Source organism: Tinamus guttatus, unplaced genomic scaffold (genome assembly GCF_059628265.1).
Source record: "Tinamus guttatus ecotype Peru unplaced genomic scaffold, ASM5962826v1 Tinamus_guttatus_pri_ptg000244l, whole genome shotgun sequence".
Lineage (NCBI taxonomy): Eukaryota > Metazoa > Chordata > Aves > Tinamiformes > Tinamidae > Tinamus > Tinamus guttatus.
This window is the reverse complement of record NW_028288778.1, coordinates 1,206,034-1,233,197: the sequence shown is the minus strand read 5'-3', so window position 1 is coordinate 1,233,197 and position 27,164 is coordinate 1,206,034. Positions and strand designations below refer to the sequence as shown.

Here is a 27,164-nt window from a genome sequence, read left to right as displayed (position 1 = left end):
CCCGTCCCCGCTCAGGCCACGTGCCAGGGCGCGCGCAGCCCCACGCCGCCCATCTGCTCCCGGTAGACGCGGTCGAACAGGGCGCTCTGCAGCGGCGAGAAGTGCTCGCGCCAGTCGCCCACGACGCCTGCGGGGCAGAGCGGGCTGCAGCGGCGCGGGCGGCGGGCAGCCCCTTTGGGGACATCCCCCTGGGGACGCGGGGCGGCCCTCACCTTTGCGCATGAAGCGTCCCCGGCTGTGGTCCAGGATCTCGCGCGGGATGAGGCTGTAGTTGGCCATGGCGTTGTCGCGCATGGCGGCGAAGCTGCAGTGCCGCTCCAGGCTGCGCAGCGTCTCGGGCGACGGCGCGCGGCCCAGGAAGGCGCCCACGCGCTGCGCGGTGCCCGGCAGGTCCTGCGCGACGGGCAGGGCTGAGCAGGACGCGGCGCCGACGGGGACGGGGACGGGCACGGGCGTCTCACCTGGTGCAGCTCCTCGTAGGTGACGTAGATGATGTCGAGGAGCTGCCGCTGGCCCAGCCAGCCCTTGACGTGCTCGAACCAGGAGCCGTACTGCACTGCGGGCCCGCAGGGGTGAGCGGCGCCCGCGCCCGCCGCGGCCGCCCCGGCCCCCGGCACGCGCCTTACCCGAGCCCTCCAGGAAGCGCGCCAGGAAGGCGTCGAAGGAGTCGGGCTCCGGCAGGAACTTGGCCAGCTGGTGGAAGTGGTAGAAGGAGACGGCCACGTCCCTGGGGTTCCTGGCCACGTAGATGACCTGGTGGGGGCCGGCGCATCAGCGGGGATTCCAGCCTCGGCTCAGAAAGCCCCGGGCGATCCCCGCGTCCCGTCGGGAAAGCCCCGCGGAGCCGCCGGCACCTTGGGGCGGTCGCGCTGCAGCGCGGGGGCCAGCACGCGCGCGGGCAGGTGGCTCGTGATGAGGCGGGGGCCGCCCGTGTCCCGCAGCGTGTCCTTGAAGTAGATCTGCTCCAGCCACGGCGCCCGCTCCCAGTTGGGGATGGTCCGGGCGGGCCGCGCGTCGCCGTCGCTGTACAGCAGCGTCAGGATCTCCTGCATCCACGTGGTGCCTGGGGGCGGCGGGCGTCAGCGCGAGCCCCCTGCGCACGGCACGGCGTGGGGACAGGGATGGGGACAGCCATGGGGATGAGGATGGGGCGGGGGTGGAGCTGGGATCAGCTGCAGACAGGGCTGGGAACAGAATAGCGCTGGGATGGGGCTGGAATGCAGCTGGAAGCGGCCTGGGGCTGGAAACAGGCTGGGGTGTGGCCAGGATCGGGATGGGGCTGGGAATGGAAACAGGACGGAGCCCGGCCGAGACGGGGCAGTTTGGAGGGGGCTGAACCCCCCCATCACCACCACGGGGAGCTTGGGGCCCCCCCCGGGCATCGGGGCTGCTCCAGGCAGGGGGGAGAGGGGTTGTGTTGTCCCCGGAGCGCCGGTCCCCGCGGTGCCCCTGCCACGTCCCGCGTCCTCCCGCCACGCAGGCAGCGCCGCTCCGGCCGTGCCCGTGCCGGGGGCTGCACGGAAGAGCCTCCTTGTCCTGCCGCCTGCCCCCCGCACGTCCCCATCCTCATCCTCATCCCCAAGCCCTGCCTGCACCCCAGCCCCAGCCCTGTCCCCATGGCCCCCTCGCCATGCCCCAGTCCTGTCCCCATCCCGCCGCCGGCTCCCACCAGATTTGGGGTAGGTGACGATGAGCACGTCGGTGTCGCGGAAGGGGAAGGTGGTGGCGAAGTGCAGGGACTCCTTGGTGTGGAGGTGGCCCGGCAGGGAGATGCCGGCGAAGGTCTCCGTCACCTCCAGGCGCTCCATGTCCCTGCCGCCCGGGAGGCGCCGCCGGCCACGGCCTTAAATAGCGGCAAAAGAGGAAGCCGGGGCGGGAGGCTGCGTCCCCCCCGCGCATTCCTGGCGCGGGGCCGTCCTGGACGGGGCCCCGCCAGGGCTGCTGCGGCCGGGCATCGCCGCAGGAGCGGAGCACTCGGAGCCGCGGGGCGCTCCGCTCCTCCGCACGGCACCCGAGCCCGGAGCAGGATCCCGGCGGGATGGGGACGGGCATGGGCAGCGCCACGAGCCTCAGTTTCCCCCCTCAGCGGCACAAGGGGCCGGGGGGCATGTGCCAGGGTGGCCGTCGCCGGCACCGTGCAGGGGAACAGGGCAGGCGGCCAGCGCAGCCGGGGGAGCCCGCGGGGCCCAGACGCTGGATCGTGCCGGCTCCGCGGTCGCTTTTCCAGAGCCACATCTGGGAATTGTCAGGGGGGAGCGGAGTCCGTCGCAGTCCCGCCGCAGCACACGAGCTGCAGGGCGCAGCGCACGGCTGCAGCGGGGAGCAGCGGGGCTGCCGGTGAGCAGCGGACACCGGGAACCCCGGGGTGAGTGGGGACTTTGGGAGCGCTGGGGATCCGCCAGCGGAATGAGGCTCTGCAGGAGGGACCGCGGCTGGGGAGGTGCTGCAGCCATCCCGCATGGTGCTCCGGGGCGCCGGGATGGGTTTATAGCCCTGGCTGGCGGTTATTGATTTACCAGGGCAGGGGGAGGACGAGGAGGCCGGGCGGAGGCTGCGGCATCTCCGCACTCGGAGGGCGCACGGCCGCGAGCGCCCGGCGCGCACGGAGATGCTGCGCGGGAGCCTCCTCGTGCTGTGCCTGCTGCTGCGCTGCCGCGGGCAGACGTACCGCGACGAGGCCGAGCGCATCATGGACACCACGCCGGTGATCGACGGGTGAGCCCCGCACGGCCGCGCCGGGAGCCCCCGCGCCGGGACGCCCTGCGGCCGCCGCAGCAGCACACAGGGCACGTGGCCCAGTTATGGCTCCAAAGGTTGCCCGGGCCCTGGCATGCAGGCTGGGGACTCTGCTCCTCCTGGCACGCGCCCCGGCATGCGGAAGCGCTCGCGCTTCTCCAAGGGGGCCCCCTGGCCATGAAAGCCCCACAGGGCTGCGGAGGGGCCGGAGAGCCCATGAGAATCCCTGCTCCATGCACCAGGCCGTGCCCTGCCGGAGATTCCCATGAGGATCCCTGCTCCATGCTCTGGGCCATGCCCTGCCGGAGATACCTTAGGGAACCCTGCTCCATGCCCCAGGCTATGCCCTACCAGGGATCCCATGAGAGTCCCTGCTCCATGCCCCGGGCCGTGCCCTGCCAGAAATCCCTTTGGGATCCCTGCTCCCTGTCCCCAGGCTGCACCCTCTTGGAGATCCCTTGGGGATCCCTGCTCCCTGTCCCCACTCTGCACCCTCTTGGAGATCCCTTGGGGATCCCTGCTCCATGTCCCCAGGCTGCACCCTGCCGGAGATTCCCATGAGGATCCCTGCTCCATGCCCCGGGCCGTGCCGGGTGCAGGGGGATCCCCGCGGCGGCGCCGGGCGGGTGCTGGGAAGCCGGGGCCGGGCGCTCCCGGGGGAGCGCGCAGCTTCCCGCAGCTCCGCGCGCCTGGGGAAGTCCCCGCTCGGGGCAAACCAGCCACGTCCTCAGGGATGTCCCCAGCCCCGGGACAGGCCCTGCGGGCGCCAGCCCCAGCACAGCCCGGGCTGCCAGCGCGGCGGTGGCGCCCAAGAGGTCCCCAGGGCACCAGGGGCTGCTCAGCAGGGCTGGGGCCAGCACCCAGGGGACCGGTGTGGGGCGGCAGCCCGGCCCCGGGGAGCGGGATCGGAGCGGGCGCGATGGAGGATGTGGCGTGCGTGACACAGGAGAGGAGAAGTGGGAGCCCGCCCGGGCGCCCGGCATTTCCCCAGCGCCATGGCGGGGTGGGTGACGCCGTGCGGCACTGACGTCCCCGTCGCACCGAGGTCCTGCGGTGACGCCGGCCCTGCTCCCCTGGGTGCGGAAAGGGAGGGCTGAATCCGGGGATGGCACATTGGGTGTCCTGACAGCCACCCCCTGCTCGGGTGGATGCATGGATGGATGGATGAGCGGGTGGATGGGTGGACGGACGGATGGATGCATGGGTGGATGAGTGGGTAGGTGGGTGGATGGATGGATGGCTGCATGGGTGGATGAGTGGTTGGATGGATGGGCAGACACATGGATGGATGGATGCATGGGTGGATGGACAGGCAGACACATGGACGGATGGATGCATGGGTGGATGGACAGGCAGACACATGGACGGATGGATGCATGGGTGGATGGAGGGGGTAGGCATCCGGATGCCCCTGACCCTCACTGGCTCTGCTGGCCCAGGCACAATGACCTGCCCTGGCAGCTCCTCAAGAGGTTCAACAACCAGATGCTGCTGCCAGAAGCCAACCTGACGGTGCTCAACGGCACCCACACCAACATCCCCAAGCTGCTCACCGGGCGTGTGGGCGGGCAGGTGGGACGGGCGGCTGGGGGCTCTGCTCTGCCATGGGGTGACAGGAACCGGGGTGGGCAGGGGGACATGGACGCAGGCACTGGCGTGGGCAGGGGGACACAGAGATGGGCACTGGGACAGGCAGGGAGACACGGAACTGGGGACGAGGATAGGCAGGGGGACAAGGAGAAGGACAATGGAGAGGGCGGGGGGGGGCATTTGGGCACTGGGATGGGCAGGGGGACACAGAGATGGGCACTGGGACAGGCAAGGGGACATGGAGCTGGGCACTGGGGTGGGCAGGGGGGCAAGGATATGGACATTGGAGAGGGCAGAGGGGGACAGTCGGGCACTGGGTGGGCAGGGGGACATGGAGCTGGGCCCCGGTGCTGATGGGGCTCCATCCCGGGCAGTTCTGGTCCGCGTACGTGCCCTGCGACACGCAGGACAAGGACGCGGTGAAGCGCACGCTGGAGCAGATAGACGTGGTGCACCGCATGTGCGAGCTCTACCCCGACACCTTCGTCTGCGTCGTGGACAGCGACGGTGAGCGCCCGCTACAGGGACAGGGACGGGGACAGCCACGGCGGGGGTGCCGTGGGACACGGCGGGCCCCGTCCTGTCCCTGGCTGAGCGCCCGCCGCTCCCGCAGGCATCGAGCAGGCTTTCCTCGAAAAGAAGGTGGCCAGCCTCATCGGCGTGGAGGGCGGCCACTCCATCGACAGCAGCCTGGGCGTCCTGCGCACCTTCTACCGCCTGGGCGTGCGCTACATGACCCTCACCCACAGCTGCAACACGCCCTGGTAGCGCCCGCGTCGCGCGGGGACGGGACACGGCCAGCGCGGGGACATGGCCGCCATGGGGATGGGGACACCGGTGTGCTGGGGACACGGCTGGGATGGAGATGCAGCTGGGATGGGGGAGCGGCTGGGACGGAGATGTGGCTGGGATGGGGACGCAGTCGGGATGGGACACATGGCTGGGATGGGGGATGTGATCAGGATGGAGATGCAGCTGGGATGGCTGATGTAGCTGGGATGGCTGATGTAGCTGGGATGGGTGATATAGCTGGGATGGGACATAAGGCTGGGATGGGAATGTGGCCAGGATGGGTGATGCAGCTGGGATGGGTGATGTAGCTGGGATGGGACATAAGGCTGGGATGGGGATGTGGCCAGGATGGGGATGCAGCCAGCCTGAGGAATACAGCCAGGATGGGGACACGGCCAGGATGGGGGATGCCACAGAGATAGGGATGCTGCTGGGCTAGGAGACAAAGCCAGGATGGGGATGCAGCCAGGAATGCAGCCGGGATGGGCGCTGCAGACAGGCCCAGGGTGTCAGGGACTCTGCATCCCAGCGCTTCCCGCTCCGCAGGGCGGACAACTGGCTGGTGGACACGGGCAGCGAGCCGGCCGAGCACGACGGCCTCTCGTCCTTCGGCAAGGTGAGGGGGGCAGCGCTGGGCACCGCAATGTCCCTCTGGCCACCGGAGCCAGCCCCATGCCGGGCTTTTAAGCCGAGGAGCCGGTGCTCTGGGTGCAGGGCGCCCACTGCTCTGCCCCGTGCCCACTGTCCCCACGTCCTCGCAGACGGTGCTGGAGGAGATGAACCGCCTGGGCATGATCGTGGACCTGGCCCACGTGTCCGTGAAGACCATGAAGGACGCGCTGGCCGTCTCCAAAGCCCCCGTCATCTTCAGCCACTCGTCCGCCTACAGCATCTGCCCGCACCGGCGCAACGTGCCGGACGACGTGCTGCAGACCGTGGTACGTGGGGTGGAAGCGGGCGCGCGCGCGTGCGGGCGGCGGGGCCGGCGCGGCCGGGCTCAGCGTGGCCTCTCGTCCCCAGGCCTCCACGGGCAGCCTGGTCATGGTGAACTTCTACAACGAGTACGTGACGTGCCAGGACACGGCCACGCTGTCCGACGTGGCGGGTGAGTGGGCGCCGGGGTCCCGCGCGCCGCCTCCCCGCGCCCGCCGCTCGCTCTGACCCCTCCGCCCGCAGACCACATGGACTACATCAAGAATGTGGCCGGCATCGAGTCCGTCGGCTTCGGCGGCGACTACGACGGCGTCCCAGGGTAACGGGGGCATCCGGGAGCGGGGCTGGTGCCAACGGGGGTGACCGCACGGTCTTGGGTCCTGCTGTCCTGGCATGGCGGGACTGGGGGTGGGATGGGAGGTAGGATGGGCGGTGGGATGGGGTGGGAGGTGGGATGGGGTGGGAGGTGGGATAGGGTGGGATGCGGGATGGGGTGGGATGCGGGATGGGGTGGGAGGTGGGATGGGATGGGATGTGGGATGGGGTGGGATGCGGGTTGGGGTGGGATGCGGGATGGGGTGGCTGGGAGGTGGGACAGGGCAGCCCCATGGGCTCTGCCGTGCCCGGGGCGCTCCGAGCTCGGCTGGCGCAGGATGCCCACGGGCCTGGAGGACGTGTCCACCTACCCCGCGCTGGTGGCCGAGCTGCTGGCCAGGGGCTGGAGCGAAGATGAGGTGAAGATGGCGCTGGCGGAGAACCTGCTGCGCGTGTTCCGGAAGGTGGAGGAGGTGAGCAGGGCATGGGACACACGGGGACACACAGGGACACATGGGGCATGTAGATGCACAGGGTTGGGGGATACATGGGGCCCCATGTCTCATAAAACGGGGACACACGGGGTTTGGAGATACATGGGAGAACACAGGGATACATTGGGGCAGAGGGATACGTGGGGCTTAGGGACACACAGCGTGGCATGGGGACACAAAGGACACAGTGACGCATGGGGATGGGCAGGGCTTGGGGACACATGGGGTAGTGTGGGGATACCCAGGGGCACGGGGTTGTTCCGAACCTGAGAACACAGCCAGGACAAGGCCCCAAGGGCCAGCACAGCCCCTGAAACAGGGACACACGGGGCCTGGGGACACAGCGGGCAGCGCAGAGCAGGGCGCCCATGGGGACGGGCCAGCGCCAGCCCTGGGGACATCCCTGCCGCCCGCAGGTGAAGGCGGCGCTGGCGAGCACGGCCCCGCTGGAGGAGCCCATCGCGCTCGAGGCGCTGGCGGGCGCCTGCCGGACGAGCTACGGCTACGCGAGCGCCGACTCCACGAGCGCCGGCCCCGCACGCACGGCGCTGCCGCCCGCGCTGGCCCTGGCGCTGCCGCCGCTGCTGCTGCGCGTCCTGCTCTAGCGGCCCCGAGGACCAGAGCTGCCCACGGAGCCCGCGGCACCGGCGGGACCCCGCGGCACCGGCCGGACCCCGCGGTGCCGATCCGGCCCCGAGAAGCCGGTGGGCGCCAGGGCTCGAGCGCGGCGGCCGTGACGCATCGCGGCACCAGGCGGCTGCCCCCGCAGGATGCTTTCATTAATCATTAGCTAATTAATTGGCCGCTCCATCAGCTCGTTAGCGATTTCCTCTCGCATTTGGGAACAGGCTGTCTTTGGAGCGGAGGCGGCTCCGGGCAGCGGGAAAACAGGCTGGGGAGGCAGAGCCGCCTTCCCGCGCCATCCGCGCGGCGGCTGCCAGGGGGACGGGGCGGCCACGGGGACGAGGGCACAAGAGGCTCCTTGGGCACAACACAGCCACCCGTGTGGCTGCGAGCGGGGCCTGAGCGATGTCACCCCGCGGCGAGCGGGGACAAGGACGGAGCGGGGACAAGGACGGAGCGGGGGCGGCACCAAGGGACGGCGGCGGCTCCGGCCCGCAGCCAGGGGACATAGGACACTCGTGGCCCCTGCAGCCGCCCGGCCCGGGAGGGTTTATTGAGATGAGCAGAAGACAGGCCCAGCGTCGGGCAGGGAGGGACAGACCAAACAAGCTTAAAACCCCCCAAGCAGGAACCCCCGAAGCAGGAACCCCGGTAGGGGCAGCGGGGGCTCCTCAGGGCCACAGCCCAGACCCCTGTGTGGCACCTGCAATGACCGGGCAGCGCCAGCCCCCGCGGGGAACCAGGGGACAGCAGCAGCTGCCACCCCCCGGCCTGGCCACCCCTCAGGCCCCTGAACAACCTGGAAGGGACCCAAGAGCACCCTGAGCACAGGGGCAGCCCGGCCTGAGCGCCCACAGGGCCCGGGCGCTGCCCGCGGCCCCTCTCCCTTCCCCACACACTTGTTTTTCCCTCCGCTTCGCAGCAGAGCCCCAATCTGCGCACAGCCCGAGGCGGCAGCTGTGCGTGATTCTAATTTCCCTTGAAAAAGAAAAAAAAAAAAAAAAACACGATTATTTGAACAGGAAAACGATGAATCTCTTTGAACAGAAATCTCTGATGAATCATAGCCAGGCTGGCGCGGCGGCCCGGCCGCGCAGCTCGGCACGAGCGGCACCGCGCCAGCTCCGGCAGCAGCCCGAACCGTGGGGACGGGGAGAGGAAAAGGCAGCAGAGAGGCCAGGGCAGAGGCAGTGACGGAGGCGCTGGGATGGCACCCGCTGTCCCCACCATGTGCCAGGGGATCTAGGAGTAAGGCTGGGGCCGGCTGCTGTCACCACGGCTGCCCGTGCAGGGCGGGCGCTGCTCCGCTCCAGCCCCACGCGGGGTTCAGGCTGGAGCGGGTCCCATGCGGCACAACCGGCTCGCGCGGTCGCGGCGCTCGGCTCCGTGCTCAGACACTGGCGCAAGGCGGGCGAACGCTTAAAGGTCACTTGGTGACAGAGAGATGGAGGGAGAGCTGGCGGCCAAGACAAGGAGCGAGTGGCGAGCAGGCTGCAAGCAGGGCACCGGGTGAGGGCTGCGAAGCGCGGCACGATGGCTCGGGAAGGGCGCTGCCAGGGAAGGACGCAGGACACGGCCGCAGCGCCCTGCACAAGTGCTGCTGGCAGCCGGCGAGCGGGCAGGGTGCCCTGCAGCACAGGGCAGCCCCGCGGGCCCTCCCTGCCCTCCCTGTCGGGCCAGGGCTAAAACAGGTTCAAACCAAGGGGTGCTACGCAGGGAGGAGAGCCCGGCCCGGCACGGCTCTGCCTGGCAAGACCTTAGTGTTACACCTGGAGCAGCAGGGTGCCCTCGCCCCAGCGCCACGGGACAGCGGCAGCACCCCGCAAATGAAAACCACCCCCAAATTAGAGCCAGCAAAGTAGTCCTGAGGCCAGAGCACGGCTGTTTGCTCAGCAAACTCCTGCCGGGATCTCTGCCTGCTCCGGGAGAAATCGCCAGCATCATCACACCCTAGGAGAAGAGTCAAACCAGAGCCAGGCAGGGCCGGGAACGGCTGACGAAGGAGGGGTTGGTCGGCTCTGCCTGGCTAGTGGGGCAGAGCGAGGACGTAGCAGAGGCTGCGGGGAAGGAGTCCCAGGGCCCCTCCGTCCCCACACGCAGCCGGTGTGGGGCAGCAGTCCGCAGGGAGACCCTAATTCCGTAAGGCAGCCAACCTGGAAGGGAGAGCACAAGAAGAAATCGGCGTGAGGGACACAGGAAACAGCCAGGAGTCCGGCAGAGCCTTCATCCCTGAGCACAGAGAAGATATTTGCCCAAAATCCATCCCCCCAAGGGCCAAGACGCAAGGGACCTGCCCTGGGCCACCTCTCCCAGCACGGCCTCCTGCAGGGCGCCCACAACCACAGGCACCTCCCAGGGTCGTGCCCACCTCCGGCTGGCGCTCCGGGGCACATGGCTGCCCCACGCCTGGAGACTGTCCCCACACGGACCCCAACCGCGACTGTGTGGGCAAGAGGAAGCCCAGTGGCTTCTGCTGGGGCAGTTCCAGGGAGACAGCCTGTTCCTGGAGCTGTTTGGAGGTCAGTGCCAGGCGCTCCCTGCGCGGCGGCTGCGCGAGGCGGAGGCAGCTTCATGCTGAGCTCCACCGCACGGTGCCAGGAGCCGCCTCCGGGCCCGGGTGGCCACAGCCCCAAATGGCCACCCCGCCTGCCCTCACCCTGGCCGAGCCTGCGGGGCTGCCCCATGGGCGCTGTGGGCTCCCGCACTGCAAACCCATGCGCTCCTCCCCGGTGCAGGATCCCTGGGAAGGGCTCCAGCCACACGGCAGGAGCTGGGAGACCAACCTCCGCGAGAGCTGGTCCTCCTGGCTGCGGACTGAGCTCTCCCCCACGGCCGAGGCGCCCTCGGGGAGCTGGCTGAGCTGGTCCATGATCTCCAGGCCGTTCTCCTCGGCGATCTGGACGATGAGGCTGTCCACCTGCTCCTGCGGGGTGGTCAGCGTGGTCGCCGAGCTCATGGAGTCCTCCATGACCTGTAACGGAGACGGGTGTCACCCCATGTCACGAGCAAAGCCACCCAGCCCAGCCCACATCCAGCCTCTTCACCTGTACAACTCAGAGACCCCTCACGGCCACCAGCCCCCTTAACTCAAACGGGCTCCACAGGCTCGAGCCTGACAGCGGGACAACAATAAAACACACGGAGCAAGATCCTGTTCTGCCTGTCCAGACTGGGTAGCCTCTAGTTACGACCCTGCCTCTTCCCTCCTTTCTGCCCGATTTGTCTCTTCCCATGGCAAACGCCTTTCCCTTTGGGCAGCAGAGCCTTGTCCTGCCCGAGGCCCCTCGTACGCAGAGCAGGGCTGCGTGAAGGACACGAGCGCTGCCCCGTGCTGTTCCGAGAGCCCCCGCGGGGACGCAGGGCTGCTCTGCGAGCCCCAGCTCCGGCCAGGACGCAGTTCCGCAGCGCAAAGGTCAGCGCAGGCGTTTGCGGATCCGCGCGGCGGCCCCGGCACTCACCGATGTGTGAACATCCAAGTTCTGAACCTGCTGCTCAAACTTGTCCATCACCGCAGACACCTTCTGCAGATCCATGGAGCTCAGCGCCTTGTCCAAGGCCTTGGTCACCTGAGCCATGTTTTTCGTCACCTGCAAGAACAGACTGTTTTATGGAAGCTTCTCAAAAGCAAGAAGTCACGGCTAAGGGAAGCGAGAGCAGGGCCCAGGGAGAAAGCAGCCAGTGCTGCCGACGCTCTCGCAGTGCTCCAAGGCGGGACAAGCTCCGTCTGCTCCGTCCCTTTGGCCGCGGGTTTGCTGATCAGCACGGAGCTCCTCTAGACACCCACGTGGGTGCTCCTGAGGGTGTGAACTAACCACGGCGCTTCGTGTGACCCTGCTCCAGGGACAGGGAAGTCCCGATGGCAGGAGGGAGGCAAGGACAAAAGACGCCACCTCGCCCAGGGAGGCTCTTACCCCCTTCATCGTCACTGCGGTCTGGACCTTGGAGGCCACCGCGTCCACGCGGGACGCCATGCGGAGCCAGTTGAGCCCCTCGTTCTTCTTGCGGATCGCGTTCTCCGCGTACACACGGGCACACTCCACATTCTTCTGCTGGAGCGCCTGGAAGAGCAAAGAGGCGCTGTTTATGGAAGAGAAACCTCGTTTATAAACAAGCATTTCTGCCTGGCAGGAGAGCAGCCCGTGTGACCTTTACAACCACTGAACACACCCGAGGAGAAGGATACACCCTCCCCAGTCACAGCGGTGATGCAAAACATCCGCCCCGAGAGCAAGGGGAAGCAGCAGGACTGCAAACACCTCGAGGCCAGCGTGGCACACGCCAAGGCCGGGACAGGGGAGCCCGTCCATTCCCCCCAGGCCCTGCCAGGACGCACGGGCAGCAGGACGGACGACAGAGCAGGATCCCCGGGCGCTGGCGCAGAGCCAGGCCCGGCAGCTCCCTCTCACCCACCTTTTTGACCTTGGCCTGCTCCGCCTTGGAGTCCTTCTCGGCTTTCTTGGCCAACTTCTCCAGCTGCTTCGCTGTGAACTGAGCAAGAGCAACGCGTTGGCCGGAGACACAGAGGGGCAGCAGCAGAGACCGACAACGTCCCCAGTGGAAAGGGCTGGGGAGGGACAGCAAGGCCCAAGGGAAGCGTCCCCGAGTGGTGGCACTGCTGCCCCTCCGGCTCTGGGGACAGGGAAAGGGCTCAAAACATCCACCCGCGAGCGGAGACTCCCAGGACACGTGACAAACCGGGAGGTCCGTGCGCTCCCGCTTCCTCCACGGCAGAGCCCGGGATTTCCTTCTCTTGCTGGGAAAAGGGAGGGTTCCTCTTCTTTGTGACCCCCCGGCACCTTCCTCCTCTCCCAGCCCAGGATGGGGGCAGAGCGACCCCGGGGCTCCTGTAGCACCGACACAGCCCAAGCCCAGGCCCGGGCCCGGCCTCCTCCCGCGGCTCCTCCCGGCAGGGAAGGGGCGGCCCCGGCGCGGGGAAGGCGCCGGTTCGGGACGGGGGACACCGGGGTGACCCGCCCCGGGGCCGCCGCGCTCACCTTCAGCTGGAAGAGCGTGTCTGCAAGGGAAGAGAGCGCGGTCAGCGCCGCCGCCGGGACCGGCACCGCCACCGCGACCGCCACGGCCCCGCCGCGCGGCCCGGCCGCCCCCGCCGCCACACGGAGCCTGGCCTGGCCTGGCCCGGTCCGGTCCGACCCGACCCGACCCGACCCGACCCGACCCGACACGGTCACGGTCACGGTCCCGGTCCCGGTCCCGGTCCCGGTCCCGGCCCTCTCACCGTCCATCCTGAACCGCTACCACTTCCGGGAACCGCCGCCGCTTCCGGGGTCACGCGCCGACCTCTCCCGAGGGCGCGGCCAACGCACAGGTCACGTGAGGGGCGGGCCGGAGTGCGCGGATAAAGTGGGCGGGGCTAGGGGGCGGGGCGGAGCTCAGACGGGCGGGGCGAGCCTCAAGGGGGCGAGGCCACGCTCAGATGGGCGGAGCGAAGCTCAACGAAGGAGGAGCGAAGGCTAGATGGGCGGGGCGAAGCCAGAGGCAAAGCTTAGATGGGCGGAGCGAGACTCGATGGGGCGGGGCGACGCTCAGGTGGGCGGGGCGAAGCTCAACGGGGGGAGCAACGCCGAGATGGGCGGGGCGAAGCCGGGGGCAACGCTTAGATGGGCGGGGCGAGGCTCAATGGGGCGGGGCGACGCTCAGATGGGTGGGGCGAGGCCCAATGGGGCGGGGCGATGCTCAGATGGGCGGGGCGAAACCCTAGGGGGCGGGGCGGAGTTCCCCAGGGGCGGGGCTTCGCCGCGGCCCCCGGGCCCGCAGGGGCAGAGGGCTCAGCGCGGGGCTCCCCCGGGGCACCGGGAGGGCCGGGCCTGGCCCTGCGCTGCCGGGGGGCCCCGGGGCCCCGGGCACGTTGTGGAGGCAGCGGGAGGGCCCCGTCCCGCTCCGTCCCCAGGGTGGCGCGAGTCACAAAGAGCCCCGAGGTCGCCGGGGCGGCGCACCCATGGGGCGCGTGTTCAGCAAGGGCGCCCGCGCCGCAGGTAACGGCACAGCCCCGCGCGCCGGGCCCGCAACGGCCGCGCCGCGCACCCGCCACGACACCGGGGCTCGGGTCACCTGGCCCAGCGCGTCCGCAGGGAGCCGGCCGCGATTCCCCATGGCCATGATTCCCCACGGCCGCAATTCCCCATGGCCATAATTCCCTCTGTCCGCAATTCCCTCCCCGTTGCTGGCAATTCCGCCCCTGCCCTCGTTGGCGCCTCCCGCCAGGCAGCAGCCACCGACCTAGATTTTCTCTTTTGGCACCGTTTTCTGCAGCCCATGGTGGTTTTTCGCCCGATCTGATCTTTTAGGCAGAGAGATCAAGGGACCTTGTGTTATGGGTTTCTGCTGCGCAAAGAGCCTCAGTGCAATTAATTTGCTATAAAAACCTTTTCTCCAGCAACGCGATGGCTCCGGTCTTTCTTCTTGCTCTGCACGCGCACATAAAAAGGAGAGATAAGAGGAACGGGGCACCTCCCGTTGCGCTGTGCTCTCCTCCTGATCAGAGAGCCGGGTTTTAATGAGCTCTTTTACACAGAACAAGTGTTTCTGGATACGTTTGAAACAACCAAGGGCACAGGGAGGTGGGAAGCGGCTCCCCGCGGCCACAGGGCCACGGAGCCCGGCCGCAGCCGGGATCACGGGAGGGCTTTATCCAACCTTTCTCCTTTGCCTCCGACGCGGGCGCACAGCGGAGGAGCAGCCCAGCGCGGGCAGCAGGCTGGGCAGGGCGCTGCGGCAGGCGATCTTCCCCGGCGGCCATGGCAGCGCCGGCGAGCGCCCGGCCGACGGGCTGCACCACAGAGGTAGGCGAGAGCGCGGAGCAGTTTGGTGACTCCCGTTTTCCCCGGGGTGACAAACGGGAGGGAGCAGCAGGGCTGTCCCGGCTCCGGTGCGGCCCAGGCAGCAGCTTGTTTGCTGGGCTTGGAGGCAAGGCTGAGATCCCGAGGGGTGCTGAGGGAGGACGAGCCCTGGTGTCCCTGCTGTCCGTCTGGGTGTCCTCACCATGGCTCCAAATGTCCTGATGGGGGTCTCAGTGTCCCTGCCACAGCTCCAGGTGTCCCTGCTATGAGTCCAGGTGTCCCTGCTATGAGTCCAGGTGTCCCTGCTGCGAATGCAAGTGTCCCTGCTGAGGGTCCAGGTGTCCTGCTGTGGATCCCAGTGTCCCCACTGTGAGTCCATGTGTCCCTCATGCAGATCCAGGTTTCCCAGCTGTAGGTCTGGGTTTCCCTGACATGGATCCGGATGTCCCCCTCGCTGTGGTGCCAGCTTTGTCCCCAACTCTCATTGGGCTCCCTAGGACTCACAGTGCCGCAGCCAGCCTTGCCTCGTCACCCTTGGTTTTCCAGATTCCCCTTCAGTAAAACCCCTTGTGCCCTGCCCAGAGCCTGTGTTCACCTGACCCGTCCACGCACCTCCCACGGCCTCTGCGCCCTCCCTGAGCCATTCCCCACCTCACCGCAAAGCAGCTCCTGGGGCTCCCTTACACTGGGCTTTGTCTTTTCTTTTCTTTTCTTTTCTTTTCTTTTCTTTTCTTTTCTTTTCTTTTCTTTTTCCTCTGTTCCTTTAGGTGAAAAAGTGATCAAGAAGAAGATTCATATTCCCAAAATCGTTATCACGGGGCCGCTGGAGGACTCCACGTCGCTGCGGTCGGCAGACGACCTCCCGCTGACACAGACCATCCGCGACATCAGCGACTCGGGCCCCTACGAGGTGCACCGGCAGCCCAGCACGGTGCAGGCGTACGGCCAGCGCGCGGAGGCGGCAGGGGTCGCCGCCACCATAACAGGCACCTAATGACAGCGCAGCCTCTCCCGGCCTCGCTCCTGGCCTCGCTCCCGGCCTCGTTTCCGGCGCCGCCGCAGGCTCCGCTCCCGACGCCGCCGCCGCAGGCCGCGCTTAGCAACGGTTGCTAAGCGCCGCCGTGGGGGGGGGCAGCGCTGCGCATGCGCGAGGGTGGCTTCGGCGGCGAGCGGGGCGTCACGGCGCATGCGTGACGACGGCGCGGCGGCGGGAGGGGCGGCGCATGCGCGGGGCCGGCTCGGTGCGGGGGGGCGGTGTGGCGCCTGCGGCGGGGGGGCGGCATGGCGGAGGGGGCCGGTGCCGCCGGTGCCGCCGCGGAGGCGGAACCGGAACCGGAACCGGAGCCTTTGCGGCTGCGGCGATTGCGCGGGGAGGGCTTCTTCGAGGTTCCGGCCGGGGACCGCGTGAGTGCGGGGGGGCCTGGGGGGACCCTGAGGGTCCCGGGGAGGAGCAGGAGCCGCGGGGCCCTGGGGCGGCGGGAGGAGCCGGGGGCGCCCCCGGGCTTGGCGGCGAGGAGGGGGGCGGCCCTCGTGTTTTGGGGATACCTGCGGGCTCCCCGTGGCGCGGGGCTGAGGGGTGGTCGGGAGAGGAGGGAGCCCCTGGTCGGGGGTGCGAAGGTGCCCCCGGGTCGGATCTCTCGTGGGTTGTCCCCAGCCAGGGTGCTGGCTGTCCCCGGCGGGCACGGGGGCCCTCCCAGCTCCACAGCTTGGAGCACTCGTGGGGCCGAGAGCGTCCGGGCAGCCTGCGCCGTCCCCAGCCTCGGCGAAGCCAACGTGCCCGCGGCCCTTCCGAAACGCGGCTCCGCTCCCCCGGGACCGGGGCAGCTCCCCTGGCCCTGCCGAGCACCCGCGGGGCGACCGCGGTGGCCGTGGTTTAAGGCAGCGAGGCCCCGCGTCGGCGGGGAGAAACCTCCGCGCGTGGAGGGGCCCTCGAGGCAGCCCTCGCCATGTGATGCTGCTCTTTGGTTCCAGCTGGGAAGATGCCGGAGCGTGAAGGAGTTCGAGAAGCTCAACCGCATCGGGGAGGGCACCTATGGCATAGTGTGTAAGTGCTCTGCGGGCCGGAGCCGGCGCCGGCCTCCCTGCGGGAAGGGCAGCGAGCCCGGGGCTCCGAGGCGGCTTCTCAGCGAGCGGCTGGTGGTAAAAGCAGCGTTTGCCTCCTGGTGCTGAACGTGTGGCCTGCGGTGCCGTTCCAGACCGTGCCCGCGACACCGTGACGGATGAAACGGTGGCGCTGAAGAAGGTGCGGATGGACAACGAGAAAGATGGTACTGAAGGAGCCAGGGCGGCCGTGTTGGGCTGCGCGGGGCGGCGGCGGCGGCTCCTCCGCGCGCGCGGGCGGGCGGGCGTCTCCGCAGGGATGCTCTCGCTCCCGCAGGGATGCCCATCAGCAGCCTGCGCGAGATCACGCTGCTGCTGCAGCTGCGGCACCCCAACATCGTGGAGCTCAAGGAGGTGGTTGTAGGGAACCACCTGGAGAGGTGAGAGGCTCCCGTCGTTCTCCCGTCTGCCCTCCACGTCTGTCGGAAGCGGCGGCTCTCCCCGCCGCGATCCTCCTCTCGCGGGGCAGCCCCGTGCTGTGAGGTGCAGCTGGGTGACAGGGCCAGCGGCGGCTCCCCTGACTGCCTCGTGTCCTGCAGCATTTTCCTGGTGATGGGCTACTGCGAACAGGACCTGGCCAGCCTCCTGGAGAACATGCAGACACCCTTTTCCGAGGCGCAGGTAAAGGCTGGGAGAGGGTGCTGCGGCTCCAGCCAAATACACTGGCCACCAGCAGGGATTCCTGGACCTTGGGATCCCCCCACAGCTCACGTTCCTGCTCTGAGGGGTTTATCAGAGCTGCCCAAGCCCTAGCTGTAGCAGGAATTCCTGGGCCACACAGGGAACTTGGGCTTTCGTGTAATATTTTCAGAGCCTTTCCAGGCCAGGTTTTTGCTGGAGCAACCTGGCAGGGAAGCAGAGCAGCAGCCTGGGGGTTGCAGATGCCTCCAGGGAGCTGGGGGATGGCTTGGAGGACACGAGGGATTGAGGCGATGACAGGGACCTGCAGAAGTGTTGTCCCAAAAGCACCCTGGGGACCACGCGGCCGCCTTGTGGTTGCCTTGGGGGGTTAAACTGCAAGGGTCGACGTGGCCGCTGCTGCTAACTTGCGGGCTTGCTGCTCCTGTCCTCTGTCCCCAGGTGAAGTGCATCATCTTGCAAGTCCTCAAGGGCCTGCAGTACCTTCATGAGAACTACATCATCCACAGGTAGGAGCAGAAGGTCGGACGTGGTGGGAGAGGGACCATGCCAGGTGGCAGGGGGAACTGGGATGGACTGGAGAGAGGCTGCGGAGCCTTCAAACTGCCCCGCGGTTCCTCTGCTCCAACCCCGTGTCCTTGGAGAAGGGAGCAGTGTGTGGAGTATCCCTGGCCGTGGGGTGGCACACATCAGGGTGGGAGCCCTGGCAGAGCGGGGCTGTCAGCAGATGACGAGAGTCATTTTTCAGAGTGATCTTGGTGCTCTGGGGCTCTGTGCCTCCTCGGGAGCGCCGGGAGCTGTGGGCACAGCTAGAACCACTCCAAAAGAGGCGGTGCTGAGCACCTCTGTTTCCTGGCAGGGATCTGAAAGTGTCCAACCTGCTCATGACCGACAAAGGCTGCGTGAAGATAGGTGAGCCCGGAGCGGCCGTCGCCTCTGCTCCCACTGCGGCTCCCCTTGGCTCGGGCAGAGCGGGCAGCCTCCCTGGCCTCCCTCCTCACCTCGGCTCCGCTTCTCTCTCGCAGCGGATTTTGGGCTGGCGCGGACTTACGGGATGCCCCTGAAGCCAATGACCCCGAAAGTTGTCACGCTGTGGTGAGCGGCTGCTCGCTGGGGCCGGGGGCCGAGCTGGGCAGGCTCGGGGTGACGCGGAGCGAGTCCTCGCGGTGCTGCGCGCGGTGGCACCGTCCCTCACTGTCCCTTCAAGTGGCCCTTTCCCCGCGCAGGTACCGAGCACCTGAGCTGCTGCTGGGGATGACGACGCAGAGCACCAGCATTGACATGTGGTAAGGGGAGGCTCTCGGGTGCTGGCAGGACACCAGACCCCAGGTCTGGCCAGGCGGGTGCGTGGGGCATCATCAGGAGCCAGGCAAGGAGACCGGTACCTCCATGGAGGGATTGCTGCCCTCGCTGACTCCTGTGTGCTGCCCTGCGCAGGGCCGTGGGCTGCATCCTCGCCGAGCTCCTGGCGCACAAGCCGCTGCTGCCGGGCACCTCTGAGATCCACCAGATCGACCTGATCGTGCAGCTGCTGGGGACCCCCAACGAGAACATCTGGCCGGTGAGGGCAGCCCCACGTGCTGCCTGCCCTGCCGCCCCCGCTTCGGCCTCACCGCACTCTCCCTCAGGGCTTCTCCAAGCTGCCCCTGGTGAGCCAGTACACCCTGCGCAAGCAGCCCTACAACAACCTCAAGCACAAGTTCCCCTGGCTCTCGGAGGCCGGGCTGCGTCTGCTCAACCTGCTCTTCATGTACGACCCCAAGAAGCGGTAAGAGCCGCTGGCAGCCCCGCTGGGGAGGGATCCTGCCCTCGCCTGCTCCGGTGTGGTGTACGTCACGCACGAGGAGCACGGGGACAAGTCACAGTCCCCAAAGCTGGGGCTGCTGAGCCCATGTGGGCAGGAGCTGGGAACGAGCCCAGAGCAGGGGCTGGCTGGGCTGAGCAAGGACCGAGCCCTGCGAGGAGTCCCTGCAGCTCGGGGAGGTGGCAGGAGCATTAGGGCAGCCTCCACAACGCTCCTGTCCCCCCAGGGCCACGGCCAAGGACTGCCTGGAGAGCTCCTACTTCAAGGAGAAGCCGCTGCGTAAGTGGGTGCCGCGGGCCGGGGCGGCGGCGCTGGGGCCCGGCTCACGCCGCCGTCCCCGCTGCAGCCTGCGAGCCCGAGCTCATGCCGACCTTCCCGCACCACCGCAACAAGCGCGCGGGCGGCGCGGGCGCCGAGAGCCAGGCCAAGCGCAGCAAGCCCTGAGCGCGCCGCCGCGGCAGGGACGGGCACAGGGACGCTGGCACCCCTGTCCCTGGGACTGGCTGCTGTTGCCGGGGCTTGCTCCGGGTATCCGGCCCTCCTCGGCACAGTGGCACTGGGACCGTGGGCTCTGTCACATTGTGGGCCAGGCCCGGCACTGCCAACCCCTGGTGGGACTCGCCAGGGAGCCCGTCCTGGCAGGGCCCCCCAGGCCTGCGCTCGGCTCCCGCTGGAGCTGCTTGGGCTGGAACAGCCCTGGCCAGGCAGCCCGGTGGCTCCTGCAGCCCCGCGCAGGGACCGGGCTGTCCCGGCAGCACCAGGAGCTGCCTCCCCATGCAGCGCTCGCTCCCCAGGCGGTTCCGGAGCCCACGCGGTGGCTGCAGCCTGGGGCCTTCCCAGGGCTTGGGCTGGCAGGGGCGCCCGGGCTGCGCGGCGCGCGAGGACGGAGAGGGGCCCAGGCTCCTCCGTGCGCGGCAGCGACGCAGCCAGGCCAAGCGCTGGCACGAGGCAGGCGGCAGCCTGCAGCACCCGCAGCTCTGCCTTCAATAAAAGCATCTGCAGACCGAGGAGCGAGGGCTGCACTGCTTGGACCCTGGCATCCCGACTCCTCTTGGGCTCTACAGCCCTGGGGAAGAGGAGGGAGCCCCTGCCCTGCCCTAACACCCTGCTGGGCCGGAGGAGCCCCATGCTGCCACCCCTATGGAGCAGGGACAAGAGATGTCGTGGCTTCTGCCTCCTCAAAACAGCTTTTAGCAGCGCCTGACCCTGCTCTGGGGAGGTGACGCTGCTCCTCCCTGCCCCAGGCTGGCTCCAAGGCAGCTCCTTGCTCCCTGCAGCCCCATGTGGCTGCTGCTCCAGCGCCGGAGGGGCCTGGCCCTTACATGAAGCAGGAGGAATGCCGGGCCGGGCGCCGGAGAGGTGCTGGCACCGACCTTGTGCCAGCTGCCGTGAGCAGCCCAGAGCCGAGCAGCGGGTCCCCGTGCCCCTGGTGACACCAGCACACACCAGACCGGCACGAGCAGCCGCCTTTACTGAGATGCACTGAGCTTATTACAGCGGGGAGAGCGCAGTCCTGGTGCACCGCAGCCAGCATGCGCTGCCCAGGAGGGAGCACGGGGGCGAGAGCTGCAGCCTCCTCTTCCTCGGGCCCAGCAAGAAGGCACCAGGACCTGTGGGCAGCGGTGCCAGGCTAGGTCCCGGCGCTGGCACCGGGGCCCAGCAGCCTGTCCACCTCGCTGCGCTGGAGCCAGAGGCGCCGCTGGCGCTCCCCGCGCAGCTCCTGGCCGCGGTGGCGGCTGCGGCAGGCGGGCAGCGCGGCGCAGGCGCCCGCGTGCAGCTGCTGGCACGTGCTGCAGCAGTAGGAGGGCAGCGCGCCGCGGCGCAGGCACGAGTGCAGCTGGTAGCGGGGCGGCGCGGGCAGGACGCCGGGCGGGGAGCGGGGAGGGCTCAGCGCGGCGGCGGCGCCGCAGGGCAGCGCGGAGGCGTCCGGCGCGGCGGGGAGCAGCTCCTGCCCGGCCTCAGCGTCCCGGCCCCTCCTGGGCACGTCCTGAGCGCCCCGCGGGTCCCTCTGCAGCCTCCGTGCGCCGGGTGCAGGCGGTGACACAGGGGCCTCCGCGTCTGGAAAGCCGCCTGCGTCCGGGCCAGCGTCCTCAGGGCTCGCGGGTGCCTCCTGGTACGGCTCAACGCTGCGGGCAGCGTCACAGCGCGGTGACCCTTGGTACAGATCCTCGGTGGCACCATCGCAGCGCGGCGACCCCTGGTACAGATCCTCAATGGCACCGTCGCAGTGCGGTGACTCCCGGTACAGATCCTCGGTGGCAGCATCGTGGCACAGCACCTCCCAGTACGGGTCCTGGGCGGCAGCATCGCGGTGCGGCGGCTCTTGGTACAGATTCACGGTGTTGGCAGCATCGCGGCGCGGCGGCTCTTGGTACAGATTTGCAGCGTTGGTAGCCGCACAGCGTGGCAGCTCCCGGTACGGATCCACGCTGAGGGCGTCGCGCGGCAGCGGCTCCGGGTGCAGCTCCTCAGCCGCGTCGCCGCGCGGAGGCTCCCGCTGCGGCTCCTCGGCAGCATCGCGTTGCGGCAGCTCCTGGCACGGCTCCGCGCCGAGGGCAGCGTCGCCGCGCGGGGGCTCCCGGTGCGGCTCCTCGGCAGCATCGCGTTGCGGCAGCTCCTGGCACGGCTCCGCGCCGAGGGCAGCGTCGCCGCGCGGGGGCTCCCGCTGCGGCTCCTCGGCGGCGCCGCGGCCCGGCAGCTGCCGGCAGAGGCGCACGGGCCCGTCGCGGCGCAGCACCTCCACGCAGGCGTCGAGGCCGCCCGCCAGGCGCCGCGCCTGCAGCAGCTGCAGGGCGCGCGGGCGGCGCGGGCGCAGGCGCCGCACGGCCTCGGCCAGCAGCTCGCACTCCAGGCGGCACGCGAAGAAGCCGCAGGCGGCGGCCACGAGCTGGGGCGCCGGGGGCGGCCGCGCCAGGGCCAGGTGCTGCTCGTCCCTGCGCGCGTAGCCCAGGCGGGCGAAGCTCCGCGCCAGCTCGGCCTCGGGCAGCGCCGCGCGCAGCCCGTGCACGTAGGCGCCGGAGAAGGTCTGCGGGGGAGCGGGGACATGGTTGCAACGCGGCCGCCGGCCCCGCGCCCCCCCAGCCCCAACGCGAGCGCTCGGTGCCCACCTTGATGGTGCTGAACTCCCGGCGCCAGGGGAAGAGGTAGAGGTTGACGGCGGCCAGCTCGAGCAGCTCGAAGGCGGCGGCGAGGCCGTGCAGCGCCGGGCCCAGCTCGCGGCGGCCGCGCAGGCCGGCGGCCAGCAGCGCGGCGGCGTCGCCGTGCAGCGCGGGCAGCAGCGCCGGCTCTCGCCGCAGGCGGCCCCGCAGCACCGCGGCCAGGGCAGCGTCGCCGCAGGCGCCCGCGCGGCCCTCCAGGCTGTCGCGCTCCAGGCAGCGCCGGTACTCGCGCCGCAGCGCCGCGCCGGGGCACATCCTGCGGGGAGGGCGGCCTCAGAGCCGGCACCGCATCCCGCACCGCATCCTGCACCGCATCCCGCACCCGGCACCGCATCCCGCTCCTCTGCACCCACCTATCCCGCCTCCCTCTCCCGGCCCCGGTACAGGCCCTGGCTCCCGATCCCAGTCCCCGGTCCCAGCCCGGGCTCCAGCTCTCAATCCCCAGCCCCGGCTCCTACTCCTACTCCTGGTCCCGGTCTGCGCTCTTGCTCCCGGCCTCCGGTTCCCAGGACCGGCCAGGGCTCCCCCGCCCAGTCCCTGCTGGCGGCCTTGGGCCCAGAGCCCGGTCCCGGCCTGGGCCCCGGCTCCCGCCCCCGGTACTGGCCTGCGCTCCCGTCCCCGGTCCCGGCCGGGCTCTGGTTCCGGGTCCCGCCCCCGCTCGCGAGGCGGGAACCCCAGCGGGGGCGGGGCGGGAGCGGAGCGCGGGAACCCCCGCGCGGGAGGAGGGGCGTGGCCTGGGGAATCCCCGGCGCGAGGGGCGGGGCCGGGACCCCCGCCCTGCGCGGTGACGTATCCCGGGGGGCGGGGCCAGGCGCGCGGCAGCGCCCCCGCGCGGGCGGGAGGAGCCGCGGCCGCTCCGCGCCGGTGCCCCCGGCCACCCCCGTCCCGTTGCCACCGGGGCCCGCGCGCCGCCGCCGCCCGCACCTTCACCCCCCGCCGCGGCCCCTCCGGCTCCCCGGGGCGGCGGGTCCCTCAGCGCAGAGACTCCACGTAGGCCAGCGCGCTCTGCAGCGACGTCAGGCAGTAGCCCTCCTCGCCGATGAGGAACCTATGGAACGGCGGCGTCGGCCACGGTGGCAGCGGCCACAGTGCCACACGGTCCCCGCGTCCCCCCGGCACGCACCCCTCGGGGATGAACTCCTCGAGCGCAGCACACTCGGCCGCCAGCTGCGGCAGCCCGCTCCGCAGCACCACGTAGGACAGGATGGGCAGCAGGTCGTCGGCGCCGCTGCGGGGACGGCGGCCGCATGAGCCCCGCGGCGCCGGGGCGGCGGGCCGGGCCGCGCGGGGCCGTACTCACATGGCGGGGCCGCGGCGCTCGCTGCAGTACTCCTCGGCGCACTCGCAGATCACGCGCAGGGCTCGCACTGCGGGCACGGCCGCCGTCAGCGCCCGCCCCGCGCCCGCGCGCCCCGCGCCCCCCGGCACGCACCGATGCACTCCAGCTTCCTCTGCGGACACGTCTCCAGCGCCACGAGGCGCAGGTCGTCCACGGCAGAGCCGTACGCGGGGCCGCGCGGCGCCGCCGGGCACAGCCGCGGCGCCAGGCCCAGCTCACCGGGGCCCGCGTGCCGGTAGCGCTCCATGCTGCGGGCGAGCGCAGCCTCGCGGGGCTGGTGCACGCGCCTGGGGGAGCCGTGCCGTGACACACACCGTGACACACACACCGTGACACACGTGCCGTGACACACACCGTGACACACGTGCCATGACACACACCGTGACACGCGCCGTGACACACGTGCCGTGACACACACCGTGACACGTGCTGTGACACATGCGCCGTGACGCTCCGTGTCCCGCCGCACACACGGTACCTGTAGAGCGCGAGCAGCGGCGGCCAGAGCGGGGGGAAGAAGGCCTCCTCGATGCACGCCTGGCTCTGCTCCCGGCCCAGCCCCTCGAACGCCAGCAGCGCCAGCGCCAGCAGCCGGTCTGCAAAGGGACGCGGGTCACAGGGCGCTTGGGATGCGGTCGCACGCGGGACTCGGCCCCTGCCTGCCCCATGGCAGTCCTGCCCCACATCCCTGCCCCATGGCCTTCCCCCATGTTCCTGCCCCACATCCTTGCCCTGTGTCTCTGCCCCATGTGCCTTTCCTGTACCCCTGTCCCATGTCCCTACTCTGGCCGTTCCCATTCCCACCCCTTGTCCCCTCCCCAGCCAGTCCAGTGTTCCCACTCCCTGTCCCCATCCCTGCCCCACATCCCTACCTGTCACCCCCACAGTTTGGCACAACCGGGGACCTCCCTGCCCGGAGGAGCCACCACGACGGAGCCACCGCGTCCCGGCCAGGACGTGGCAGCGGCCACAGGGTGCGTGTGGCTCCCGCTGGGAGGCCATGGCCCTGCCCGCGCCGCGGCGCGTGCCGCCGCTCACCGATGGCGTTGTGGATGTCCCGCACGACGCCCTTGAGCTGCTCCTGCAGGGACGGGGGCCCGGGCGGGGGCTGCGGCGCGGGGCAGCCCTCGGGCGACGCCAGGAACCGCTCGAGGTCCTCGAAGGAGCCGTCGCGGGAGGCCGGGGCGGCGGGCGCCGCGGCGCAGGGCAGGGGCGGGCTGGAGGCGCTGTGCGGCAGGGCGCCCGCGCCGCGCTCGGGCACCATGCAGTGCAGGCTGCGCGACGCCCGCAGCCGCCGGCCGCCCGGCTCCGCGCGCGGCCCCGCGGGCGGCAGCGCCGGGCAGGCGCCGTCGGGCTGGCTCACGGCGGGGTAGAGCCGCCCGTACACGGAGCACTGCAGCCGCCGCAGCAGCTGCGCCACCGGGTGCTCCGGGCAGCTGCCGCGCGGGAACGGGCGGGTTACGGGGGCGGCAAGGCCCGCGGCGCCCTCCTTCCCTACCTCCCTCCCTTCATCCCTGCTCTCCATCCCTCCATCTCTCCCCTCCGTTCATCCCTCCACCCAGCCCTCCCCTCCATTCATCCCTCCGTTCTGTCCCTCGGCTCCATCCCTCCCTCCCTCCCTCCCACCCTTTATCCTTTCTCCCTTCTCTCCATCTCTCCCTCCCTCCCTCCATCTCTCCCCTCCGTTCATCCCTCCATCCAGCGCTCCCCTCCACCCATTCCTCTCCTCCATCCAACCCGCCCCTCCATCCATCCCTCCGTTCTGTTCTTCAGCTCCATCCTTCCCTATCTCCCTCCCTCCCTCCCTCCCTTTATCCTTCCACCCTTCCCTCCATCTCTCCCTCCCTCCCTCCATGCCGGGCGCTACCTGAGGAGGCAGGAGAAGAGCCCGGCCACCACGGCGGGATCCGCCGGGCTCCTCTTCAGCTTGGCCTTCCACTGCCGCGGCCAGTCCTGGGGGAGCATCCGCGGGGGGTGACACGGTCACCGCGTCCCGCCCGCCGCAGCCCGGGGCCGCGTCCACTCACGTGGTCCTGCTCGTACTCGAGCACGGCGGCGTACAGGGCTCTCTGCTCCTGCTCCTCGGGGGTGAGGGCGGCGCTGCCCGAGAACCTCCTGCGCGGAGCGGTGCCCGTGGGCGCGCGGCCGGGCCCCGGCGTCGCAGCCAGGTGCCGCCACGGGCGCCAGGGGACAGGGACGGCAGGGCCCCTGCTGGGACATGGCCCCCTCACCTGTTGGCAGCTTCCTGCAGCCGCAGCCGCCGCTCCTCCACCTTGCGCTGCAGCTGGGCGGGCAGAGTCAAGGCCGCGGAGCCGCCGTCGCTCCCGCGCGTCCCCCCGCGCAGCCCGCGACGCGGCCGGGCCGTGACACCCGGCGTGCCGCGCGGTGCTCCCTCCGGAGCAGGGCCCAGGGCATTCCCACGGCAAGGATACGGTCTCCTCCCGGGCCTTGGCTATCACCAGGTTCTCCATCATCTGCCGCTGCAGGGACAGCGTCTGCGGAGCAGAGAGCACGTTGGTGACGCCAGCCAAGACCCCGCGGCCCCTGCGCCACGGCAGGACCGGGTGGACGGGCACGGGGGGCCGCCGGGCTCCCAGCAGGGCCCTCCTGCCCGTTCGGGCTCCATCGCAGCCGGGTGCTGCCGCAGGAGCCCCGTCCCTTCCGCGGGCAGCCCCCCGAGCGGGGCGCCCCTCGTGCCCACTTGCCAGCGACGTCTTCTGCAGCGCCTGCCGCGGGTGCAGCCGCGCCAGCCGCGCCTCGTAGGCCGCCCTCAGCTTCTGGTTCTGCAGAGACGCCTCCTCCAGCGGCGACAGCTCCCTGCGGCGGAGCCCTGAGCGCCCGCGCGGGGGGAACGCGGTCCCGCCGGGCCCCCGGTGCCACCCACCTCCTGGCGCCCTGCGCCTCGGCGATCTGCAGCTTCTGGAACATCTCGGGCGGCAGGAAGGGCGAGAGCTTCCCGCCCTCGTCCGAGCAGACCCGGCGGTGGCGGCCGACGGGCGCCGGCCCCGGCGCGGCCTCGGTGCCGCCTGCGGAGGGGAGCGCGGGGCGGCCGTGAGCGCGGGCACCGCGGGGCGCCCGGCCCGGCCCCGGGCAGCGGCGCTCACCGAGCGCGGCCGCGATGGCCTTGGCGCGCTCCAGGCACTGCTCCGCCAGCTTCAGCATCCGCGGGGTGTCCGGCGGGAGCGCCGCGCCGCCGGCTGCGCAAGGACGGCGCGTGGGTGCCGGGGCCGCCCTGCTCGCGGGGCAGCGGCCGGGACGTGCCCGCGGCACCGGCGGGGGTCCCGGCCGAGCGGGGGGCTCGGGGACGGTCCCGCACCTGCGGCGGCCGCCGCGTCCTCCTGCAGCGCGCGGGCGATGAAGCCGATGCCGCGCAGGTACTCGGTGTAGGCCTCCTGCGCGGCGCCCGGTGAGCCGGGACCCCGGCCGCCACCGCGGGGAGCCGCGGGGGAGGCGGGTCCCGGTGTCGCGGCGACCCGAGGCGGGTCCGGGAGGGAGAACGGGGGGACACGGGGGAAGGGGCGGGGGACGGGCAGCCGGTAGGATCGCGGGGGGACACGGGGTGCTGGAGAGGAGCGCGGGGACGGGGCCGCCGCAGCGCACGGGGTCCCGGTGCCGCGGGCGGGCAGGGCTCACCCGCGGGCGGCCGCCGCTGTCCAGCTCCAGGGCGCCGTTCGCCATCTTCATGGCGCCCTGCAGGGCGCGCCCGGCCCCGCTCCCCGCCTCGGCCCCGCTCCCGGCCTCGGCCCCGGTGCCGGTTCCGGTCCCGGGGCCGCCGCCGCCGCCGCCCGCCGCGGCCATGGCGGCCGGGCCCGGAACGCCGCGCGCGGGCCGCGGCGCCGGGGG

At 70.6% G+C, this 27,164-nt stretch overlaps 6 protein-coding genes across 6 annotated transcripts; 2 read left to right on the top strand and 4 right to left on the bottom strand.

Moving 5' to 3' along the window:
- Nucleotides 1-6: 6 nt before the first annotated feature.
- LOC148594466 (sulfotransferase 2B1-like) lies at nt 7-1,854 on the bottom strand. The gene is made up of 6 exons (XM_088526236.1): nt 1,670-1,854; nt 855-1,063; nt 627-753; nt 462-556; nt 213-393; nt 7-127 (listed from the first exon to the last, which is right to left on the bottom strand). The coding sequence occupies exons 1-6, from the start codon at nt 1,806-1,808 to the stop codon at nt 12-14; spliced, it is 867 nt and encodes a 288-aa protein (XP_088382362.1). The 5' UTR covers nt 1,809-1,854; the 3' UTR covers nt 7-11.
- Nucleotides 1,855-2,593: 739 nt separating this feature from the next.
- DPEP1 (dipeptidase 1) lies at nt 2,594-7,465 on the top strand. Its single transcript, XM_088526235.1, has 10 exons — nt 2,594-2,715; nt 4,176-4,308; nt 4,701-4,833; nt 4,940-5,090; nt 5,665-5,734; nt 5,880-6,056; nt 6,139-6,223; nt 6,295-6,370; nt 6,704-6,839; nt 7,277-7,465. The coding sequence occupies exons 1-10, from the start codon at nt 2,609-2,611 to the stop codon at nt 7,463-7,465; spliced, it is 1,257 nt and encodes a 418-aa protein (XP_088382361.1). The 5' UTR covers nt 2,594-2,608.
- Nucleotides 7,466-9,615: 2,150 nt separating this feature from the next.
- Nucleotides 9,616-12,840, bottom strand: CHMP1A (charged multivesicular body protein 1A). Its single transcript, XM_088526266.1, has 7 exons — nt 12,721-12,840; nt 12,479-12,498; nt 11,895-11,972; nt 11,396-11,542; nt 10,943-11,071; nt 10,268-10,455; nt 9,616-9,637 (listed from the first exon to the last, which is right to left on the bottom strand). Exons 1-7 carry the CDS (start codon nt 12,725-12,727, stop codon nt 9,616-9,618), a joined length of 591 nt encoding a protein of 196 aa, XP_088382392.1. The 5' UTR covers nt 12,728-12,840.
- Nucleotides 12,841-15,562: 2,722 nt separating this feature from the next.
- On the top strand, nt 15,563-19,276 carry CDK10 (cyclin dependent kinase 10). Its single transcript, XM_088526227.1, has 13 exons — nt 15,563-15,685; nt 16,253-16,325; nt 16,477-16,548; nt 16,659-16,761; nt 16,921-17,002; nt 17,462-17,529; nt 17,880-17,932; nt 18,046-18,115; nt 18,247-18,306; nt 18,458-18,581; nt 18,649-18,788; nt 19,051-19,103; nt 19,171-19,276. The coding sequence occupies exons 1-13, from the start codon at nt 15,563-15,565 to the stop codon at nt 19,266-19,268; spliced, it is 1,119 nt and encodes a 372-aa protein (XP_088382353.1). The 3' UTR covers nt 19,269-19,276.
- A 1,170-nt stretch (nt 19,277-20,446) lies between these two features.
- Nucleotides 20,447-22,237, bottom strand: SPATA2L (spermatogenesis associated 2 like). The gene is made up of 3 exons (XM_088526265.1): nt 21,932-22,237; nt 20,875-21,849; nt 20,447-20,688 (listed from the first exon to the last, which is right to left on the bottom strand). Exons 1-3 carry the CDS (start codon nt 22,235-22,237, stop codon nt 20,455-20,457), a joined length of 1,515 nt encoding a protein of 504 aa, XP_088382391.1. The 3' UTR covers nt 20,447-20,454.
- Nucleotides 22,238-22,954: 717 nt separating this feature from the next.
- On the bottom strand, nt 22,955-27,119 carry VPS9D1 (VPS9 domain containing 1). The gene is given in 13 exon segments (XM_088526274.1): nt 22,955-23,030; nt 23,106-23,349; nt 23,415-23,608; nt 23,800-23,917; nt 24,360-24,757; nt 25,189-25,274; nt 25,349-25,436; nt 25,553-25,605; nt 25,754-25,816; nt 26,027-26,138; nt 26,206-26,518; nt 26,638-26,713; nt 26,955-27,119. Coding segments are annotated over 13 exon segments (1,986 nt in total).
- Between the last annotated feature and the right edge of the window lie 45 nt (nt 27,120-27,164).

Bases quoted from the DNA above. Each gene is read 5' to 3' on its own strand.
- LOC148594466 (XM_088526236.1), bottom strand. From the start codon at position 1,808: ATGGAGCGCCTGGAGGTGACGGAGACCTTCGCCGGCATCTCCCTGCCG. The intron at 394-461 runs GTGAGACGCCCG...CCCGTCGCGCAG, and splicing joins CCTACGAGGAGCTGCACCAG to GACCTGCCGGGCACCGCGCA. The intron at 128-212 runs GTGAGGGCCGCC...TCTGCCCCGCAG, and splicing joins GGGACGCTTCATGCGCAAAG to GCGTCGTGGGCGACTGGCGC.
- DPEP1 (XM_088526235.1), top strand. From the start codon at position 2,609: ATGCTGCGCGGGAGCCTCCTCGTGCTGTGCCTGCTGCTGCGCTGCCGC. The intron at 4,309-4,700 runs GTGGGACGGGCG...CATCCCGGGCAG, and splicing joins CCGGGCGTGTGGGCGGGCAG to TTCTGGTCCGCGTACGTGCC. The intron at 6,224-6,294 runs GTGAGTGGGCGC...CTCCGCCCGCAG, and splicing joins CACGCTGTCCGACGTGGCGG to ACCACATGGACTACATCAAG.
- CHMP1A (XM_088526266.1), bottom strand. The intron at 11,072-11,395 runs GTAAGAGCCTCC...CTGTTCTTGCAG, and splicing joins CCGCAGTGACGATGAAGGGG to GTGACGAAAAACATGGCTCA. The intron at 9,638-10,267 runs GTTGGTCTCCCA...TCTCCCTTCCAG, and splicing joins GAGGACCAGCTCTCGCGGAG to GTTGGCTGCCTTACGGAATT.
- CDK10 (XM_088526227.1), top strand. From the start codon at position 15,563: ATGGCGGAGGGGGCCGGTGCCGCCGGTGCCGCCGCGGAGGCGGAACCG. The intron at 17,530-17,879 runs GTAGGAGCAGAA...GTTTCCTGGCAG, and splicing joins GAGAACTACATCATCCACAG to GGATCTGAAAGTGTCCAACC. The intron at 18,116-18,246 runs GTGAGCGGCTGC...TTCCCCGCGCAG, and splicing joins CCGAAAGTTGTCACGCTGTG to GTACCGAGCACCTGAGCTGC.
- SPATA2L (XM_088526265.1), bottom strand. From the start codon at position 22,237: ATGTGCCCCGGCGCGGCGCTGCGGCGCGAGTACCGGCGCTGCCTGGAG. The intron at 21,850-21,931 runs GTGGGCACCGAG...GCTCCCCCGCAG, and splicing joins GGGAGTTCAGCACCATCAAG to ACCTTCTCCGGCGCCTACGT. The intron at 20,689-20,874 runs GCCCCTGTGTCA...TCCCCGCCCGGC, and splicing joins GCGGCTTTCCAGACGCGGAG to GTCCTGCCCGCGCCGCCCCG.